Raw genomic sequence first — 23,029 nt, forward strand, 5'->3', positions numbered from 1 at the left:
AAGATTAGTTTTGATATAGGCAATTTATGTAAAATCACATTTGTTCTCCCAGTGATGTCACTGATGTGCTGTGTGACCTTGGTCAAGTCTTTTTAGCCTTCTGAAACTCAGTTTTATGTGTGAAATAAGTTTAAACAAGATGAAATTAAAAATTCCTTTCAGATAAAGTTATTACCATGAAGGACATAACCACCACCTAGAATAGATGTCCTTATTATAGTGAAATACAGAGCAATCTAAAAATACTAATTGAAACTAGCAAAATTTCTAATCCTCACTCTGCTACCATTTCTTTAAGAATTCCAGGGCTAGTCACTTAATATTATCATATCTTAGTTTTCTGCCATTCATTGATGCTTAACAACCTTCATATAAATTAAGTATTCTATTGTTTGCCATCTTCATGAAGCTTGGAGAATAGGGAGTATTATATTGCTTGTTAATTCTCCTTAATGAGATGTGACCCATTTGTTTAGTCACAAAGATCTTAAGCATATAAAAGCAGGGAAACTTGCTTAAAATCTCTCTTGAGGAAGAAAATTTTGGAGATTAGACATTAAAATAGGTCTGTGCTGGGCTCCTTCTGTCAAGCTGTGTCCATATCTCTCTATATGACATAGTCAGAAAGTGTTCATATGGAGATTAAGTTATATTGACAATCCATAACATAATCACTCTGCCCAGTGATGTGTCTCTCTCAATAAAATAAGCAGGCATGCAGGCACAATTCCTATGATGCCAGATTAGATAGTTCAGGGCTCTGATCACAGTTTCATACAGACAATTGACAAATGATCAAATCATTGGAAAAATGCTCAACTGTTCCTTATTTCCTATAGGGAAATATCCTACTTCTTCATTACTGACAATATTTTAAAACCTCCTATTTTTAATCCTCTATTTTCAATTCTCTAAACTGAGACTATTTAATTTGAACATTGGTTTATTAGATTCTGTAACAAATTGCCACAAATTTAATGGCTTAAACTAACGCGAATTTGATATCTTAAAGTTCTGGAGGTCAGAAATCCAACATGTTATAATGGGCTAAAATCAAGGTGTTGGCAAGGTTGCATTCTCTTCTGGAAGCTCTAGAAAAGAATCCATTTTGTTGCTTTTTCCAGCTTCTAGAAGCTATCTGCATTCCTTGGCTCATGGCCTATTCTTCCATTTTCAATCCAGAAATGCCTGTCAAACTGTTCTCATATGACATCAATCTGATACTGACTCTCCTGTCTCTATCTTTTACTTATAACAAAACTAGTGATGACATCAGTCCCTTATGGTTAATCCAAGATAATTTCCCATCTCAAGATCTTTATTCACATCTGCAAAGTCCTTTTTGCCATGTAAGGTAAGTCACAGGTTCCAAAGATTAGGATGTGGACATCTTTGGGAGGCCATTACTCTGCCTACCATAATTGGTCTTAATACTAATTAATAATTAATCCATTGTGATTGTATGTAGGCATTCATCTATGTAAATTCACTCAGTGAATTCACCCAATAAAGGTGGCCATAGTAGCCCAATGATTGTAAAAATGCCTCTTCAATTTGCCCTAATAGAAAATAGGGTATTTGAAAATTACTATTCCACTTAATTATAATACATAGGCACAGCTCTTATCTCTATCACATTTATTCCAAGTGTCACTGCCATCAGAGTCTCTCTCAGTCACAAGGACAATCTGAACACACCATTAATCTTAATATGCTTTTGTTAAAATTTATTAAATTTCTCAGAAATACAAGTATATATATCCAAAGGTACATTGAATATTTACAGTAATTTTTCAGGATTAAAAACTTTAAAGATAATTAGTGAAGCTCAAATTAGAAGGTGGCAGCCAAGATGGTAAAAGGCCTAAAATATATGCATTATATGGAATACTTGAGAGAACTAAGAATGCTCAGTCTGGAGACAGATATTCAAAAAATATTTTCAAAATACTATAAGGAGACATGATGTGGGTATTCCCTTAGATGAAGGGCTCTGATATCAAAGAGAGGATTTAGTACCAAAAAAAAAAAAAAAAAAAAATCCAGACCACAAGGGAGAACTTAGAATGAACCACATTTTGGCTTAATTTGAAATTACTTTTATTTTATTTTTTAAAGTTTATTTATTTATTGAGAGACACACACAGAGAGAGGGCACAGGAGCTGCGGGGGAGCAGAGAAAGAAAGAGAGAGATAATCCCAAGCAGGCTCCGCACTGTCAGCACATGATGGGGCCTGACTCAGGGCATGATCTGATGAACCGTGAGATCATGACTTGGGCCAAAATCGAGTCTGATGCTTAGTCGACTGAGCTACCCAGGCACCCCTTAAAATTACATTTAATAACTGGAGTTGTCTAACAATGAAACAACCTGTTTGAATAATTAGTAGAAGTTGTATTTATTAACTTAGTCGTTAATAGTAGTAGTTGTGAACAGTTAGTAGTTAGTAGTAAAAGTTAACTGGAGCTGTTTAACAATGAAACAATCTGAAGAATTACTAGAAGTATTAATGAAGAAGGCAATATTAAAACACTATTTAAAAAAGGATGTTGCACTGAATAAAATGTTGGACACACTGGGCTGTAGGTCCAGTTTACCCAGAAGATTCTATGAGTCTAGAATTAGACTTTGCTGATAGATACAATTTCTTCCACATAAGACCTTACACTAATGCTGCTTACTTTATTAAGGCAGCAACATCATTAATAAAAGTAAAGCAATTGATCAACAAGCATTTACTGAATATCTCTTTTGGCTTCAGGATTGAAGACATATACGATATAGTTCTTATTCTCATAAAGTTTAGTGGAATGGTTAGAACATAGCCATAAAAAAATAATGGAAAATATGATGAGCAGCCCTCGTGAAACACACAGACAATAAGTGCTAAAGGAGTTTAGATGAAGAGAGAACTACATTACTTTAAATATCCAGGAAAGACTATTTGTGAGAAGGGGTAATAAATAAGACCAAAGCCTATGAAATGGGTGGAAAAGGATAACTCAGGTGGAGGAAACATGAGGAGCAAAGGCACAGAAGTGAGGATTTATCTGGCACATTCAGGAAGTGGTAAGCCCAGTTGTCTGACCCAAAGAGTGCCACTAATACAATGCTTTCTACTAATTACACACAAATGATTTTTAATACATGAATGAAGATGTTTATTTGTGTCCATACTAATGTGTAATAGAAAAAATAATTAGCATATTAAATCCATGATTCCACAGATACTATTGTATGGGATAAATTAAGTTCTTTATTCATGCATGCATCCATTGATTCCATAAGCATGTATTCATTACATACTTTCTGGTGACTGGGCCCTGTGCTACAGTCTGAGAACACAGCAGAGATAAACAAAGCAAAGTCCCTGAGTCCAAGGAGTTCACAGACTTATAGAGAAGATAGATATAAGCGGAAAATTACAATATGCAATGATATAAAAATATGCAGAAGGTGTTACTGGAAATGTATACACTTTTAATGAGTGCTGAGATTCTTAAGTCATGACCTCCTATTTCTCAAGTTAAATATTATCAACATAACCCCAGCCATAATGAAAAAAAAAAACTTTCATGGGAACAAAATTTCAGTTAATGTTTGGAAATTCAAAAGATTCAACAAAGAATATACAAAAGAAATGGGATGAATTTAGGTGTCTAAAAATCTGACAAAGTCCTAATTAAAAAAATTGTTTTTTGGAAAAATATTAGTTATCTGCCCATACTTAGGTTAAGGTGCAGCATTTCTTTTTCTGGGGCCTTGAAATTATTTACAGTATAATTTGTAGTGACCCATAACTTTGGTTAACAGTCCAACTAGGATCATTCTATTTCCTTAGTCTTAATCATATAAAATTAATAGAATTGGTACTGGGGTTGCAGAACTTACCTCAGGCTTGAAAGGCTTGAGAAAAGGCCTAGGTGTTGAGTGAAATATAGTCTCTACTTGTATAGAGCTTTTATGAAGAAGTCAGCTTTACTTAACTCTACATATCATTTATCAGGTCATTATCTGATCCATTGTCTTCTTTAGAAAAGACTGAAGTTGAGTCAGCTTTAAATCAGCAATCTCCAAGAAGAAACTATAATAACACCTCCTTCATGGTTTCTCTAATTACTGAGAAAAAAAAATCTGTGTTTCCAATCCCAGAGTTGAAGAAAAAGGAAGGAAAAAAGACTATTGACAAAAAAATGACTGAACAAATGGTAATTAGTGGTCTTTTTATTATACTATGTAAAAAAAAATGGAGTATAAGGAAAATGCAGTGGGGTCATAAGGGAGACTAAAAATAAGATTTTTTGTATAAAATGAAGTTATTAAATACAAAACATCTTAATCTCAGGTTGCCCAGATTAATTATGACCTGAAATAATGTCTTCTGATATCTATTCTTTTTTAAAAATTTTTAAATGTTTATTTATTTTTGAAAGAGAGACAGAGTGAGAGTGGGGGAGTGGCAGAGAGAAGGAGACAGAATCTGAAGCAGGCTCCAGGCTCTGAGCTGTCAGCACAAGGCCCGACACGGGGCTCAAACCCATGAGCAGTGAGATTCTGAGCTGAGCTGAAGTCGGATGCTTAACTGACTGAGCCACTCAGGTGCCCCTGATAACTCTTCTTGATGAACTCTCAGTCTTGCTTCCACCTATGTGGTTCCGGTTTAAGCATATAACCTGTGCTTTAGCTCATCTTCCTGATTCACAAATTGTATTTTAAAGAAGTCATATTTTGGCACAAAAACAGACACATAGACCAATGGAATAGAATAGAAACCCCAGAACTAGACCCACAAACGTATGGCCAACTAATCTTTGACAAAGCAGGAAAGAACATCCAATGGAAAAAAGACAGTCTCTTTAACAAATGGTGCTGGGAGAACTGGACAGCAACATGCAGAAGGTTGAAACTAGACCACTTTCTCACACCATTCACAAAAATAAACTCAAAATGGATCAAGGACCTGAATGTGACACAGGAAACCATCAAAACCTTAGAGGAGAAAGCAGAAAAAGACCTCTCTGACCTCAGCCGTAGCAATCTCTTACTCGACACATCCCCAAAGGCAAGGGAATTAAAAGCAAAAGTGAATTACTGGGACCTTATGAAGATAAAAAGCTTCTGCACAGCAAAGGAAACAACCAACAAAACTAAAAGGCAACCAACGGAATGGGAAAAGATATTTGCAAATGACATATCGGACAAAGGGCTAGTATCCAAAATCTATAAAGAGCTCACCAAACTCCACACCCGAAAAGCAAATAACCCAGTGAAGAAATGGGCAGAAAACATGAATAGACACTTCTCTAAAGAAGACATCCGGATGGCCAACAGGCACATGAAAAGATGTTCAGCGTCGCTCCTTATCAGGGAAATACAAATCAAAACCACACTCAGGTATCACCTCACGCCAGGCAGAGTGGCCAAAATGAACAAATCAGGAGACTCTAGATGCTGGAGAGGATGTGGAGAAACGGGAACCCTCTTGCACTGTTGGTGGGAATGCAAATTGGTGCAGCCGCTCTGGAAAGCAGTGTGGAGGTTCCTCAGAAAATTAAAAATAGACCTACCCTATGACCCAGCAATAGCACTGCTAGGAATTTATCCAAGGGACACAGGAGTACTGATGCATAGGGGCACTTGTACCCCAATGTTCATAGCAGCACTCTCAACAATAACCAAATTATGGAAAGAGCCTAAATGTCCATCAACTGATGAATGGATAAAGAACTTGTGGTTTATATACACTATGGAATACTACGTGGCAATGAGAAAAAATGAAATATGGCCTTTTGTAGCAACGTGGATGGAACTGGAGAGTGTGATGCTAAGTGAAATAAGCCATACAGAGAAAGACAGATACCATATGGTTTCACTCTTATGTGGATCCTGAGAAACTTAACAGGAACCCATGGGGGAGGGGAAGGAAAAAAAAAAAAAGAGGTTAGAGTGGGAGAGAGCCAAAGCATAAGAGACTGTTGAGAACTGAGAACAAACTAAGGGTTGATGGGGGGTGGGAGGGAGGAGAGGGTGGGTGATGGGTATTGAGGAGGGCACCTTTTGGGATGAGCACTGGGTGTTGTATGGAAACCAATTTGACAATAAATTTCATATATAAATTAAAAAAAAAGAAAGAAAGAAAAAAATAAAGAAGTCATATTTGGGGTATATATGATAGGGTTTCACAAAATTTGTTTATAATTTAGGATGGTCTTGAGACTGGTACCTACTGCAAATTTGCCTGAAATAGTTGAAAAATACTCAAAGAGAGTAGATTTTTAATATTTTACAATTAAGTATAAGAGGTCCTAAGAGATTCAGAAGAAATGGAGGATGTCAAGAAAAATATCCAAAAAGAGAAAGATTATTAATGAAAAGAATGTGATTATTTTCAATAGCATGGGATTCCCTTTCCAGAACACAAAAATAAATATACTAAATATATTCTAATTTGGAAATGTGAAAATAATAAGCAGCATTATTAGCCTATTTTTCTAGAGTTGAAGGTCCTGTATGACTTTTCTTAGTACCCTTTTCCTTCTTTAAAATACAACTTCTTTGAGACACACATTTGTTATTAAATGTCATGTTCAACTAACTGCAAATCACTGTGCATTCTTTATTTATTTTGAGAGAGAGAGAAAAAACATGAACATGGGAGGGGCAGGGGGTGGAGAGAATCCTAAGCAGGCTCCATGCTATCAGCACGGGGCCTGATGTGGATGTCTGGAGCCAAGATATCATGACCTGAGCCAAAATCAAGAGTCAGACACCTAATCCGATGACTGAGCCTCAGGTGCCCCAATCACTGTGCATACTTACAAGGGCATAGAAAAGAACCTGAGAGAGAGAGAGAGAGAGAGAGAGAGAGAGAGAGAGAGAGAGAGAAGGGGGGAGGGAGAAAGTGAGGGAAATAGAGAGGACAGAAAAGTCTACAATATTTCTTCTTAAAAAAGAGTTCATTTTTCAAAGGAAAAAGAATAAGTATTCTCTTCTATGCCCAATATTAGAATTTCAAAATAAAATAAAGAGCTAACGTTTTCTTGAAACCTAATCTTGAACTAGTAAAAACAAACATACAATTCTAAGTTATAACAGAAAAATAGAAAGGCCATCCTGCCTTGGCAGTTTTAACAAATTATTTTGGGCTGCTAATGAAAATTATTTTCTTTCAAAGGAATTCAAAGTACTTACTATTAATAACATTTAAAAAATCTAACTAACATTCAAAGGAAGTTGGGATAAGGTCATTTCTTCTATTTTACAATGGGGAAAAAAAACATAGAGATTAACCCATTATTCTAACATGTTGTATACTCCCTAATCCAGGGCTTTCTTGTTGATTAGTACACTAAAAATGGAAAGTATTCCAAACAAGTTACTACTAAACAATGTTAAAAGTCACAGTCTTCAGTTAAGAGTTCTAGAACAGCATATAAAAATAATTATTCACCAGGATCAAGTGGGATTCATTCCTGGGCTGCAGGGCTGGTGAAACATTCGCAAATCAATGTGATAAATCACATTAATAAAAGAAAAGATAAGAACCATATGATCCTGTCAATCGATGCAGAAAAAGCATTTGACAAAATTCAGCATCCTTCCTTAATAAAAACCCTCAAGAAAGACGGGATAGAAGGAACATACTTAAACATCATAAAAGCCATTTATGAAAAGCCCACAGCTAATATCATCCTCAATGGGGAAAAACTGAGAACTTTCTCCCTGAGATCAGGAACACGACAGGGATATCCACTCTCACTACTGTTGTTTAACATAGTGTTGGAGGTTCTAGCATCAGCAATCAGACAACAAAAGGAAATCAAAGGCATCAAAATTGGCAAAGATGAAGTTAAGCTTTCACTTTTTGCAGATGACATGATATTATACATGGAAAACCCGAGAGACTCCACCAAAAGTCTCCTAGAACTGATCCATGAATTCAGCAAAGTCGCAGGATACAAAATCAATGTGCAGAAATCAGTTGCATTCTTATACACTAACAATGAAGCAACAGAAAGAGAAATAAAGAAACTGATCCCATTCACAATTGCACCAAGAAGCATAAAATACCTAGGAATAAACCTAACCAAAGATGTAAAAGATCTGTATGCTGACAGCTATAAAAGCTTATGAAGGAAATTGAAGATATAAAGAAATGGAAAAACATTCCCTGCTCATGGATTGGAAGAATAAATATTATTAAAATGTCAATAATACCCAATGCTATCTACACATTCAATGCAATCCCAATCAAAATTGCACCAGCATTCTTCTCAAAGCTTGATCAAGCAATCCTAAAATTCATATGGAACCACAAAAGGCCCCGAATAGCCAAAGTAATTTTGAAGAAGACCAAAGCAGGAGGCATCACAATCCCAGACTTTAGCCTCTACTACAAAGCTGTCATCATCAAGACAGCATGGTATTGGCACAAAAACAGACACATAGACCAATGGAATAGAATAGAAACCCCAGAACTAGACCCACAAACGTATGGCCAACTCATCTTTGACAAAGCAGGAAAGAATACCCAATGGAAAAAAGACAGTCTCTTTAACAAATGGTGCTGGGAAAACAGGACAGCAACATGCAGAAGGATGAAACTAGACCCCTTTCTTACACCATTCACAAAAACAAACTCAAAGTGGATAAAGGATCTGAATGTGAGATGGGAAACCATCAAAACCCTAGAGGAGAAAGCAGGGAAAATCCTCTCTGACCTCAGCTGCAGCAATTTCTTACTTGACACATCTCCAAAGGCAAGGGAATTAAAAGCAAAAATGACCTACTGGGACTTCATGAAGATAAAAAGCTTCTGCACAGGAAAGGAAACAATCAACAAAACTAAAAGGCAACCAACAGAATGGGAAAAGATATTTGCAAATGACATATGGGACAAAGGGCTAGTATCCAAAATCTATAATGTGCTCACCAAACTCCACACCCGAAAAACAAACAATCCAGTGAAGAAATGGGCAGAAAACATGAATAGACACTTCTCTAAAGAAGACATCCAGATGGCCGACAGGCACATGAAAAGATGCTCAACGTCGCTCCTCCTCAGGGAAATACAAATCAAAACCACACTCAGATACCACCTCACGCAGGTCAGAGTGGCTAAAATGAACACAACAGGAGACTATCGATGCTGGAGAGGATGTGGAGAAATGGGGACCCTGTTGCACTGTTGGTGGGCATGCAAACTGGTGCAGCCACTCTGGAAAACAGTGTGGAGGTTCCTCAAAAAATTAAAAATAGACCTATCCTATGACCCAGCAATAACACTGCTAGGAATTTACCCAAGGGATACAGGAGTGCTGATGCATAGGGGCACTGGTACCCCAATGTTTATAGAAACACTCTCAACAATAGTTAAATTATTGAAAGAGCCTAAGTGTCCATCAGGTGATGAATGGATAAAGAAATTGTGGTTTATATACACAATGGAATACTATGTGGCAATGAGAAAGAATGAAATATGGCCTTTTGTAGCAACATGGATGGAACTGGAGAGTGTTATGCTAAGTGAAATATGTCATACAGAGAAGGACAGATCCCATATGTTTTCACTCTTATGTGGATCCTGAGAAACTTAACAGAAGACCATGGGGGAGGGGAAGGAAAAAAATGGTTAGAGAGGGAGGGAGCCAAAACATAAGACACTCCTAAAAACTAAGAACAAACTGAGGGTTTATGGGGAGTGGGAGGGAGGGATGGGTGGGTGATGGGTATTAAGGAGGGCACCTGTTGGGATTAGTACTGGGTGTTGTATGGAAACCAATTTGACAATAATTTTCATAATAATAAAAAAAAGAGTTCTAGAACAGTTGTTTTCTCTATAACAGCAAGTAAGTAGTATAATAATTTCACAACAAAATATTTTTTTCTGGAAATTAAACCTTTTAAAGGCACTACATTAGATATTACATTAGCCATGCCATATAATTCTCTTCATTAATAACACCATCAACTATCATAAGAACAATACCTAGTACTTGGGCTTTAATGAATTACTAACTTGAAGGTGCTTAAACTGCTGATTTTGAGATTAAAGTCAATAAATCACAAGTCTCATGAAATAACCAATATATTGGAATATTCCTTTTTGCCATGAGATTAGAGGGTACTGATCTGTAGGCATGAACAACACCCAGAATGTTTCCCTCCAAAAAAGAGTGATATAAAAGAAGAGAAAAAGTACCATCAAACATATTTTAAGCTTTCAAAAACAAGGTAGGTTGTAAACTCTTAGTACAAACATCTTGTCCTTCACAGAGCTGAATATTTTGTCGTCAGATACTAGGAAATATATGTTGAGCTGATAACTAGTTGATTTCTATGAATTGCACAGTGCTTTATTTCCTTTGCATCCATGGTTACAAGAATCTGATCTCCCTCTTTACTACACAGAAAAAGGTAAAACATATTCTTCATTGGTCGTGCAAAGTTCCATAATCTAAGTTCACAAGTCTAAGACAACAGAAAATAGAAGAAAGAAGTACTGCAGCATATTACCAAGGGAGGTTGAAGATTTCCTTCTTTAGAGATTTTACTAAGAGGAAATTGATTACAATCTTGGTGGGACAGTTCACAGGCAGTCCTTATTTGGATAGACTGGATGACTTCCTAGGCTTCTACCTAGATGCTTCTAATAGTTTATTTTCAGTACATTTGATGTTGATGAAAATAGAAGATACTGAAAGCCAATTTTTTTATGAAGGAGAATTAACTTTCAATGTTAAACTCTAGGTTTCTTAATAACAAGTGACATTAACAACCAAAAATATTTTTCCATGTCTTTTCCATCTATAACTAGTTTTTTTAGTTCACTAAAACACCATTATAAAAATTTGAAAGCCTTAATGCTATTTTAAGAACTATCTGGTACTAGGAGAAAATTTATCCACCCCAACAACAGGGTCCAACTGGATTTCAATGCTTATTAACTCTTGGTATTTAGGCAACAATTTTTTTTGGACAGAATTTACATGTTTGTGGCAGGGAGTTAGAAATATGGTGGAAGGGGAAAGGAGGGACTAAAATTATCTTTATTATCTAATAATTGGTGGAAACATGAGGAGAAATATTGTTTCAGCACTTAGCCTCTTTGCCATATACTTAATCAAAGGCAAACATATTGAATAGCCTAGCTATTCAAGTCTAGCTATTCAAGTCTAGCTTAAGATACAGTCCTTATCAAATTTAATTGTAGCAATGGCATGAGCTAAATCCAAAGTAAATAAAGCACGTTGATATGAAGAACCCTGAACCAAACAGTGAACCATATACTGTAGTTGGGAATCCTATAATCCTTGGAAAAGAAGGAAAGAGCCAGGAAGAGCACAAAGGGAGAGACAAAAATAAGATGGTTGAGGTAGTATAAATAAAGGAGTCAGATTTTTGTAACACTTAACTGTTTACACAAAAGATCAAAGCTGGGGTGATCCCAAAGTGAAGAGATTATAGAGTGGTCTAAAAGGTATTTTTTAGATAATAAAACAGGAGTCTAGCATCTTTGTTCCAGAATCCCAAAGTAACTGATAGAAATAGTAAGGCAATAAAACCACAAATCTTCATCTTGTTGCCATTGCTACATTTGGCTTTAATCAGAACTGTATAATAATCATACTTGTGCAAAATGTTCAAAAATAAGATGAAAGTGTAAATTGTGCTTAGGACCTATTTCCCACACCCTTCTCTAGTGAAATGGCAGGAAAACTGAGTAAAAGTTAAATTCAATTAATAAACTATCACTGCTTTTGGAATAGTTATTCAAGGTGAAGATCATTGTCAGGGCAACTGGAAGAGGTAGACAAAGTACCCTGGGACATTTGTTGATGGGCAAGAGAATGATAATTCCTGTGAGATAGCATACCAACTTGCACACAAGTAGTCCCTAAATTACTTCTGCTTTTGAGCCCCTCATATATACTTCCTTATTTGTAAACCACATAGTTTGGTACCCCAAATTGATGTCTCTATATGTTCTCCCTTATTCTGGCTCAGAGAAGAGGCTAAGGATTATTCCTGGCTGTTTTTTGCCCTCGAGGACCTGGATCCCGAGTTTAGCCCAGTGGATGACAGTAAATATTTTATGAATGAATTAATGAATTTTGGAATAAGAGAATCCTCAGTACAGCCTAGAGATCTAGAATTGCAGGGCCTGTCCACCCTATCTAAGATTCTGCACTTGAGTATCTCTGCCAAATTTTTATATAGTATATGTAGGTACACATATTATAAAGTTTGTTAAATGTAGAAGTACTAAACCAGAGCTCCATAAACACTATAAAATTGAATTTAATAATTTATGTGGATTCCCACATTTCTAATTTCTTTTCATTTATATTTCTTTGTCTTTTTTTTTTTTTTTTGAATTGCTTTCACCAGATCCCAAGTCAGCCCAGAAATCTTAAGGGGGTTATCTGACTAACTACTCATCTCCCAGCCCTATACTCCTTCTTGCCTCTTGGAAGCTATATTAGGATTGAGAGTAGGGGGACTAAATGTAAAAGAAGAAACTAAAAAAAAAAAAAAAAAAAAAAAAAAAAAAAAAAAGGATAAATTGTACTTTCTTATGACTAAAATAATCCATCTAATAGAAGTTAGAGTTGAGAAGAGCAATATTTTCTAAAGAGTCAAAGTAGTCTTTGCTGAAGTTTGCCTGAACTCTTACTGAAGTAAGAGTAAGGTAAATTGTCCAGCTGTTCTTTATAATTTCTATAAGAACTTTGACTTTCCCGCCTATTCTCTTACAAGGGTAATTTAAATTTACCACTAAAAATAAAGACATTTTGCTACATAGTCAACACAGATTTTATATGGTCACTGAAATTAGCAAAGGCTTTTATACTTTAAAGAGAATGCTTTCTGAAGTAATTTGGATATGTCTTGATAAAGAAGATTGAAAATTTCAATAAATAAAATAAAGATGTTTATTTGGTTTCATTGTTTTCTCATCACAAATATTCATCTTCTCTCTGTCATAATTTCTAAAATATTAATTCTTCAATATTTCAGCCACTAGTAATTGAGTTAGTTTAAAATTGATTCTACAATGAAATTAAAAAAAACAATGTTCTGATAAATCTAGGCTGGGGAAAGTGGCAAATAGGATTTTTCAGGGAAAAATTCCACTTCACTTAGTTTTGTTCTATTTTAATCACTCTAAAAAATGTTATTTTAATTCTTTTCAACTATCTTCCTTTTTTCTTTTCATCCAACTACTCAAATGTTAGTCTACATACTCACCTCTTCATCATTACATAATGCATTTATTTACACTTTCTAATATGGCTTCTGTCCTCAGAATTCCACTGAAAATGAAATTTTCAAGATCATTAATAATTTCCTTATTTTTAATTCAATGGCCTTTTCAAATCAGTTTCTTTCTTTTTTTTACAATTTCTGTATGGTACCAGCCAACAATGGTCACCTTTCCTCAAACTCTTCCCTACTCCAGTTTCCACTACAGGATGTTACTCTGATCTCTCTTAATGAATCCTGTTTCCTTCTGCATCTGCTTCCTTTCACACCATCCTAAATGTGAACATCCACCAAGATACTGTGTTTGTTCTCAGCCCTCTTCTCATCTCACTTTATAATTCCTCCCTCCAAGTGAGCTCTTCTTTCCTATGGTTTCAAGCTCTTCTTTGTGAATGACTCTAAAACCTGTCCTCTAGCCACCAACTTCCCCAAGTTCTAGTCACACATTTCTCAGTATCAACTGCATATCTCCATTTGGATGACATGTTTGTACTTGAATTTAAACATCTCATCCATTTATGCATCAACAAATATTTATTTAGAAACTTACCATGTATAAGCATATTCTGGACAGTAAGGAGCTCATGGTCTGGTGGAGAAGGTAGGTAAGTTGTTATCTCCATTGAATTTTGAAATAGTACTATTCTAAAGTAGAGCTCTACAAAGGATCTTAAATTTTGACAGGCCCGTCATTCTGAGAGGAGGAAAGCTAAGACATAAACTGTAAAAACATTGACTTGGCCTCAAAATCTGTTCTTTTATATACAGAAACCCACTTTATATGACTTAATTACTGTGGTAAAGACAATCTCTATAGCTTGAGAAAATTTTTAGAAAAACATTCTAATGCTATTTTTTTCCCTTTTCAATCAATGTTCAATTTATAAATGCAGAGTCAGAACAGCAAAATACTGTCACCTAAAATACAATTACTTGGAAATCATATAGATGAATAGCTGTAGTTTAATTATTCCACATCTATATTATCCAAATGAAAAAAAATACTGTGACTCATGCTTTGGCAATCACAAGCATTTGTTTTATTTAAATGTTTTTATAACTTGTATAGCAGATACTGTCGTAAAGAAAAATTATGTATATTTAATTTATTCATTAGTAATAGTTTATGTTTTAGCAGTCATAAAAGAGATCATCTTACAAATTTTATTTCATAAATAAAACCCCTAGAAATGATCTATCCTACCACAATCTTAACATTTCTACACCAAGCACACCTAGAATGCATAGAGACCAAACAATGGAGATTATTATGGGTTCAAGGAAAAGAAGTTTGAGAAAAAAAAAAAAAACCTCTCAAACCAGTTAAAAATCTCTAAGCAATCATCACTCTAGCAATTCTGATCAAAGGCCAATATTGATTTTTGTTAAAAGTTATTGAAATTTATTTTTAGGTCTGTGCTTACTATTTTTCCATTAAATACAAATTTATAGGGCATTACAATCTCAAGGAAAAAAAAAACATGGTGAATACCTCTGTGTTACAGTGGGTCAAGACATGCACAAACAGCTCTGAACAGGCAGAAATCGCTAAATCACTTCCTATGAACAACTTTGGAACTGCATTGCTGCTAAATTGTTTCCATAAAAAGAAACAATATTAATGCCTGAATTTCCATACCTTGATCTATAAAAAACAGTTCCAAATGGGCATGTCTCTATCTCCCTGTCCTTGAGTGAATGGTCATCTACCCCATTTACTGGCATTCAGCTTTGGACATACTATCTCTCCTCCACATCAGCTCCTCTTTTTTCTAACCTCTGGGTGTGTGTGTGTGTGTGTGTGTGTGTGTGTGTGTGTGTGTACACAGACACACACATACTCAGGCAATTCTTCCATTTAAAGGGCATAGTTATTTCTGTGCCTCTCACCTCATATTCACATTTATCTTCTCATGCCTCCTAGCTATGATGCACCAGTGGAACAATATATTTGTTGGTGGTTAAACACATGTTATTGGATTCAAACAGCTTGTATTAGATACAAGTTCTGTGGCTTCCTACTTATGTGACCTTGGAAAGTTGTTTAACATTTCTGAACCTGTATTTCCTTAACCTAAAAAGAGAGATAATTGTAAGACCTGATTCATAGGACTAAAAAACGTCAAGAAAAAAATTAGATAGCACTTGACACAATTAAGTGTTCCCACTACTATTATTATTATGGCTTTCTAGAAATCCGTTGCAAAAATTAACATACTTTCATTTCTAAATTTTTGAGAAGCAAGTGTTACTCTTCTGTATTGGGACAGAGTTGAGTAAATGAAAACTTTTCTGTTTTTTAAATCAAGATATGAGGGAAAAAGAGTCTTGAAATAAAAACAGAATAACTTAATATTGTTTTAGAATTATCATAGGTCCTCCCCTGCCTGACAAAATATCTAATATTGGTTATTTTGTAACAACCATTAAGAAGAGTCAGAAAACCATCAGAAATTATCAGTCCAAAATCAAAAGATTTATTTTAAATGCTCTTCAGAGAACAACACTAAATCACTTATAAAGACTATCTCACTTTGAGTAATTTTTGGGTTCCTATTATGATTTTTACCCCAAAATTTCTAAATTGTGTGTTAAAAACTATATGGTAGCAATCTTAAGGGAAAAACTTAGTATTGCCACTTGAATATTTCCCATTTATGTTATAAATGAACTCTTCCTGAAGTACACTCACTTTATACCATTTTAGTATTATTTAAAAGTATCCATAATTTATAAAAAAATAAGAATTTATTTTGTCAATATGTATAATTTTGATAACAGGCTCAAAAGAACTATAGTTACTTAAATAACAGACAAATCTAATTACGCATAAGAAAAAATTGAAACAAAACACAAATAGCATAAATATTTACCATTTGTAGAATCTTCACCATTCTAGTCTAACAATGTACATAATAAGAGAAAGCAGTTATTTTTTAAGGCCCTTAGAAACTTAAATCTTAATAAAGAGAGAGGTACAATTGTTCTTACTTTAATAGAAATTCTGAATGGAGTTTCTTTTTGAATATACTTTTGGAGGAGGGGTAGAAGAACAAGAAAGCAAAGAATAAATAGCAGTACTGTAACTGCGTATCACCCAAAATGAAACTAACTTCCTGATCTGTTCAATCTAATCAGGAATTTAACTAAAGTTATTAAGCTGGTCTTTAAAATTTTACAATTGTTATACTGGACTTGAGACTCTGAGCAACTCAAATGTTCCTCTGAAATATCAGAATATATATGGATAATAATGAGGCAAGAAGCTCATAAAATAAAGTTCAAAGGTAATATAAAAAGTTCTCTTTATGTTTTCAACCTAAACTTGCCCAAAAAATGTAAAGTTAAGTATTCCATCTGAAAACTGTCTGAACATACCCACGCACGGTGACCAGAGAAGATAAAGTTCAAAGTTCAAGGTTCCTGTGATTTCACATAAGCTTCAGTTAAATTTTTTTTTTTAGTGTTTATTTATTTTTGAGAGAGAGAGAGAGAGAAACAGTGCGAGCAGGGGAGGGGCAGAGAGAGGGAAACACAGAATCCAAAGCAGGTCCCAGGCTCTGAGAGGTCAGCACAGAGCCCCATGCGGGGCTTGAACCCACGAGAATCGTGAGATCATCAACTGAGCCAAAGTCGGACACTCAACCGACTGAGCCACCCAGGCACCCCCAGAACCTTCAGTTTTATCCCAAACCCACTTAGGGGGTAAATAAACAAAACAAAAATAAACAATAACAGTGAAAACATGGAATAGCTGCTGCTCTAAAGCTCAGAAGAGGGATGCAGTTCCTATCTCCTACATCCTGAACTCACACATAAGAAATGTGCTACTTACTGTTAGCTTTTCTCTTGAGTTGTGAAAAACAGGTACTTTCATTTATCATGGATATACACTCAGCTTTCACCCCAGTTTACCCTATTGCTCCCCACAGCTGCTGATATATTATTCTAAATTAAAAGCACATGAATCCAGGGGGGGACCTGTCCTATCATTTTAAGAAGCAGCAACTGGAGGGGTGCCTGGGTGGCTCAGTGGGTCCTACTTCAACTCAGGTCATGATCTCAAGGTTCCTGGGTTCGAGCCCCATGTCTGGCTCTGTGCTGGTAGCTCAGAGCCTGGAGCCTGCTTCAGATTCTGTGTCTCCCTCTCTGTCTGCCCCTCAGCCACTCATGTTCTGTGTGTCTCTCTCTCTCTCAAAAAAATAAATAAACATTAAAAAAAAAAGCAAGTGGAGTCTGCCTCTACACAAGAAGCCACTTATTTTTTAGTTCCATTTTTAGTTCTCAATATAGTTGAAGCAGTTAGAAATATTACAAGTAAAATCTTTTGAAAAAAGAAAAAAATCAAAATAAGGGGCAATATGGAAGGAAAAAACAGGCCCCTTGTCACATTAAAGTAAAAAAAAACCCACAACTTTGCATCATTGTTCCCAAAATCCCCTCCCATTCTGCCTAGTTCTAACACTTTTTAGGCTGAATTTAAACACCCTCTCCCACACATTGGCAATATAACTCTCTGATTAAAGGGGTCTCACTTCAAAAATAATCACAATGCCTAAATAGGCCTCCACTCAATTATCTTCAGTTAGCATGTTTTGCATCCTTACAGAACTGCACTCCTGCCCTTGATCTCAGTACCTAGAAGCACAAATGGCAAATTTCCCACTCCAGAAACTCACCAGTGTGTGATTTCACTTGCCTTCTTCCCCTAACCTTAAAGACCCTAAGCCACCATCTCCCATCTACCAAAACTCAGTAGCCGCCTTTTTCCTTCAAAGAAGAAATGTGGTTCTAACATAAGGCAAACAAAGCTAAACCCCATGGAAAAATGAAATCGATGCAACAAAGAGAAGAAACAGAAGGGGAGGAGGGGTGGAAGATGTGTGTGTCTTCTGAAAAAACAGCTGCCAGAGGAACTTCAATTTAAGGGTTCTGGGGCAGAAGGAGACTGGTATGTAGGAAAACAAAGTGGTCTCCCCACCCTCCTTACCGCCGTAGAACCAGAGGAAGATGCAATATACACACGGATCACCATCCTGGGAACGATGGCCGGCCGCTGTTGTTTGGGTCCTGCAAAGGGCTAGAGAGCAGCTGCCGCAAAGGCTGGAATCCACCTAGAGGTGGAACAGAGGTTGGAAGAGAAGGGTGGGGGAAGTTAGAAAGGGAAATTGCCAGAGACCCGCCTCCTCCCTTGACTGCTTTCACTGAGCTCAGAACACTGCAGTCTCAGCCCCAAAGCCTGGAAAACACAGGCTCATTTGCATCATTTCTATTTTTTTTTTTTATTAGGGAATCTCGAATAACACCGCGAGATCTGTTGAAACATTTATTTTTTACTATTCTCTCCCCGAGAAGAGGTAGAGGAGAAAGAAAAAACAAAAGAAAGGGTTGAATTAAATTATATTAAAATGAAGGACATTTTCCCACAGAAACTAAAAGTTGTGTGCATAACTTCCTGGTCAGAAATGTATGCAAATAAGACAGACCTTTCTTGAAATAAAGACGCTCTATGTTGAATACAGACACTGGTAAGAAAGCCCATGCCTTCCAAGCCTTGTGCATTTTAAGACTCCTATTATGTAGTGATTATCTAATGTTAGTTGGTAGCAGAAATTAGGCACTGAAGAAGTAACCAATGACACGGAAGGTTTAAGAAGTTTCAGGTTTCTCTAAGCCCAGAAACGGCAGGACTAGTTTTCTTTCTGTTTCACTTTTTGTTATGATAGGGAATCCTGTCTCTGTGAAAATTCACAGGAGGCCTGACTGGCAAACTCAATAATGGAGGAAGAAATTGCAAACAATAACAAAATTGAAAATACAGTGTAAGAAAGTGAATGACTTTTTGCTTTGTTTTGTTTTTTTTAACTGAAGAAAGGGAGTTTGAATCGTATGTTGCAGAGATGTTTAAATGATGAACAGAGAAAATAAACGGTTATTTATAACTCTAGGGAATGAATAAACAATTGATAATGTCTAGAGAGGGACCCTGTACTTCAGAGTGTAATTTCATTATCCCAGATTATATCATATGAACAGAAATAAGAAACTTGCAAGATGAATAAGAGTGAGGTGAGGTAGTCACTTATCTGTCCTACTTTCCTTTTCCTTTGCAGTTTTTCCTCCCTCTCCATTCTAGTGGTGTAATCACCTTTGTCTAGGTTCATTCATTGTAATACCTTCCTAACTGTTCCCTATTCATAGGTTCTCCCTTCTTCAATCTGTATGACCCATACAACAACCTTGAAGGGTGGATATTATAACAACAATTTTACAGATGAAGAAACTGAGACTCAGGAAAATAAGTAATTTTCCCAATGTCATATAGCTGGTAAATTCCAGAGTCAGTACTAGACCTTAACTCAACCAACTTCAAAGGCCACCCTCTTGCCCATCCTGTATCACATTGACCAGAATAAGTAAAGTACTCAATAATAGTTACCTATTTTTCCTTCTAAAATATTACTTTCATACAGGGCACCTGGGTGGCTCAGTTGGTTAAGTGTCCAACTTCGGCTCAGGTCATGATCTCACAGTTTGTGGGTTCGAGCCCCACATCGGGCTCTGTGCTGACAGTTCAGATTCTGTGTCTGCCTGTCTCTCTGCCCCACCCCTGCTAATGCTCTGACTCTCTCTCTCTCTCTCTCTCTCTCTCTCTCTCTGTCTCTGTCTCTCAAAAATAAACAGTAAAAAATTTAAAAAATTACTATCATATATCACTAAACATAGCTCTCCATAGACTATCAAATCAAACCTAAATTATGTTTCTAAGGATCTCCTTCCATAATCTGGCCCTACACTAGCCATAGTCTTATCCCTTCCTCCTCCAAACTAACTTCCCTACATAATCATTGTTGACTCCCCATTGAAATCACCATATTTATTCTCATTTTCATGCTTTTTCTGTTTTTCTCTCATTCTTCACTTTTCTCCCACACCCTTTTACTCTTTTCTGTCCTCTTCATGTGTCTAACTCCTTCTCTAGATACAACTCAAAATCATTATACAAATGATCAGGCAGAAATAAGTCAGGGTGATAAGCTACTTTCATTGTTGTCTAATTCAGGGTGACTGTTATTGTGCTTCCCAGTCCACAGGATAGGAAAATCTTCATTCAGGTTTTGATTTGGCAAAATGTACACAATTTTTCATATACATATATCACCCAGACTCCTGTCTTTTAGTGGTCAACATGTATTCTATTTGGACATTTTGACCCATAGTCTCTTTTGAATTGAAAAAATAAAAAGAAAGAAAGAAAAACTCTTGTACTTATTCTACATACTCATAAAATAAATTTACATCTGCAGAGAACTGGATGGCAGAATGAATAATGAGTTCAGTTTATCTGAAACTCTCAGGAATGGGAAGATGATTCCTGGTATTTAATTAATTTTAAATCCAGATATATTAATCTAAGTGAAAATTTCACCAATAAACAAAATCTGTTGTCCCTTATTGACAATACTTGGGATACACGAGGGGACCGGTTTTACCAATATTTTTATCCTAGAAATTAACATTATAGATTATATTAGACTTATACCTTACTATATTCAACCATCTCTGGAATGTATATTCTAGAATAGACATTTTTGCTTCATTTTAATCTTACATAAAGTAGTTCCCCAAATCATTTTAATATAATTTTACTGGAAAGATTATGGCCTGATTAAAGTAAGATGGATCAAAGAATTTTCAAACAGTATTTGTGACTTATTGCCATAAGATATCATTTATTTATTTATTTATTTATTTATTTATTTATTTATTTATGTATATTTGTAAAATATAATTTATTGTCAAATTAGCTTACATACAACACCCAGTGCTCATCCCAACAAGTGCCCTCAATGCCAATCACCCATTTTCCCTCTTCCCACCCCCGTCCACCCTCAGTTTGTTCTCTGTATTTAAGTGTCTCTTGTGGTTTGCCTCCCTCCCTCTCTGTTTGTAACTATTTTTACCCTTCCCTTCCCCCATGGTCTTTTGTTAGGCTTCTCAAGATCCACATATGAGTGAAAACACATGATATCTGTCCTTCTGACTGACTTACTTCACTCAGCATATGTGTACAATGGAATACTACTTGGTAATGAGAATTAAATCATGCCATTTGCAGCAACATGGATGGTACTGGAAATCTACTGATTTATTAACCAATTGTTAGTATTTTTCAAAATTTATAAAATAAGTTCATGCTGTGTTCAGAAAATTTAGCAAATATTGGAAAGAAAGAAAGTATCTGGAGATAACCATCTTTAATACATTGATGCAAGCCCTTCTAAGTCTAGTCAGGGATAGATGAGAGTGGGTGTGAAGGGTTGAGAGAAGTGGCAGGAAGGAAGAGAGTAAACACATTTTAAAAATTATCATAGGATACATACTATTTTGTAAATTACTGTTTTTCACTTACAAAGCATTTGAAAAATTATCCCATGTCAGGAAATATTATTCCACATGATTTTGAATGGTTTTACATGGTTCCATTTCATAAACATACCAAAAGTTATTTATCCAGTTCTGCACTATTGGACATGTTGCTTGTTTTCAATTATTCTATATTGTAGTTAATGCTGCAGTATATGTTTATCTACAAATTTTTGTCCACACATCTAATAATTATTTTGGAATAAATTCTTACATGTGGAATTGCTGGCAAACTAGATAGGCACTCCAGCCTATTAAAATGTTATCATTTGGGCCCAGCATTGCCCTGGTCTAGACTGGAAAAGAATGTTGATTTCCTTGAGGAACTATCTGATGTTACCCCAATCACAAGAATGGAGTTGTGGAGGTATGAGTAGAGATTTTATGACCTTGGTCTTAGATATTGAAGTCTAACGACACTTCTTAGCAGGTTTTACTCCCTTCTCCTCCCTCACTGAGTTTTCTGATATAAGTTCCTAACCTTAGCACTTTTCTGATATGCAGGTAAGTTCCTACAAATGCTTCTCTGTCCCAAATCCCCTTTGCCGAGCCAGATACTCATACTAGTAATGGTGTCAGAATGAGTACACCACTACTCAAAATATACATTTTGGTTCCCTGTTTTGAATTTTTAGGCCAACTGCTGAGCTGGAGGGTATAGGACAATTTCAGTGAGCTGTACACACAGTGATAAAATTGGAGTATAGGTGAAAAGATAGAATAAGAAGACAGGATTGAGGATATCTGTGATATGGAAGAGTTAACATAATGGGAGTCTCATAATTTCTGGTAGAAATGGATCATGCATCTTGCATAGGGTAAGAGCTAGAAGACATCTCATTCAGAAATTCTACCTCAATTTCAATCTCCATATTTCCTCCCTCTCAAACCTTTTCACTATATTCCACTGGGGGTTCTGTTTATGATGAGAAAACTCTTCTACATATTCAACCTTTTCCCCATTCTTTCTACCTCCTTGCCTGAACTGATACTTGTTTCTTCAGGGCAGCACTTTCCCTTCTCAAGTAGAGACTACTTATGCTGTCACACCCCATTCAGGGTTGGGAGTCTTCAGGCGGGTTATCTTCAGGAGAGAAGGTCTGCCTAGAAGCTTCATTTTCCTACTCAGCAAATGGCCCATGGGAAAAAGCAGCTCTAATTTATCACTGAGTTCTTTGGATGTGTAATCCATCCCCTTTTCTTGCCCTGGTAATTCCTCACTTTTTTGACTAGGTCTTTGATATTTTTAAGAAGATTTTGTAAAGTGTCTTCTAACATTTAAATTGCCTTTTGCAAGAAGGTTGTTACGGATCACCCAGTCCATTATTGACAAA

The 23,029-nt window shown here is 35.9% G+C and overlaps 1 protein-coding gene across 1 annotated transcript in view; it reads right to left on the reverse strand.

Annotated features, from left to right (window-relative positions):
- The window catches only part of SH3BGRL (SH3 domain binding glutamate rich protein like), an 80,267-nt gene extending 61,777 nt beyond the window's left edge, over positions 1-18,490 (reverse strand). Inside the window, exon 1 of the mRNA XM_040467917.1 lies at positions 18,259-18,490. Coding sequence (XP_040323851.1) covers positions 18,259-18,303 — 45 coding nt within the window. The 5' untranslated portion in view covers positions 18,304-18,490. The remainder of the gene's footprint in view (positions 1-18,258) is intronic.
- Between the last annotated feature and the right edge of the window lie 4,539 nt (positions 18,491-23,029).

This window comes from Herpailurus yagouaroundi, unplaced genomic scaffold (assembly GCF_014898765.1).
Source record: "Herpailurus yagouaroundi ecotype Mexico unplaced genomic scaffold, PumYag 67623, whole genome shotgun sequence".
Taxonomy (NCBI): domain Eukaryota; kingdom Metazoa; phylum Chordata; class Mammalia; order Carnivora; family Felidae; genus Herpailurus; species Herpailurus yagouaroundi.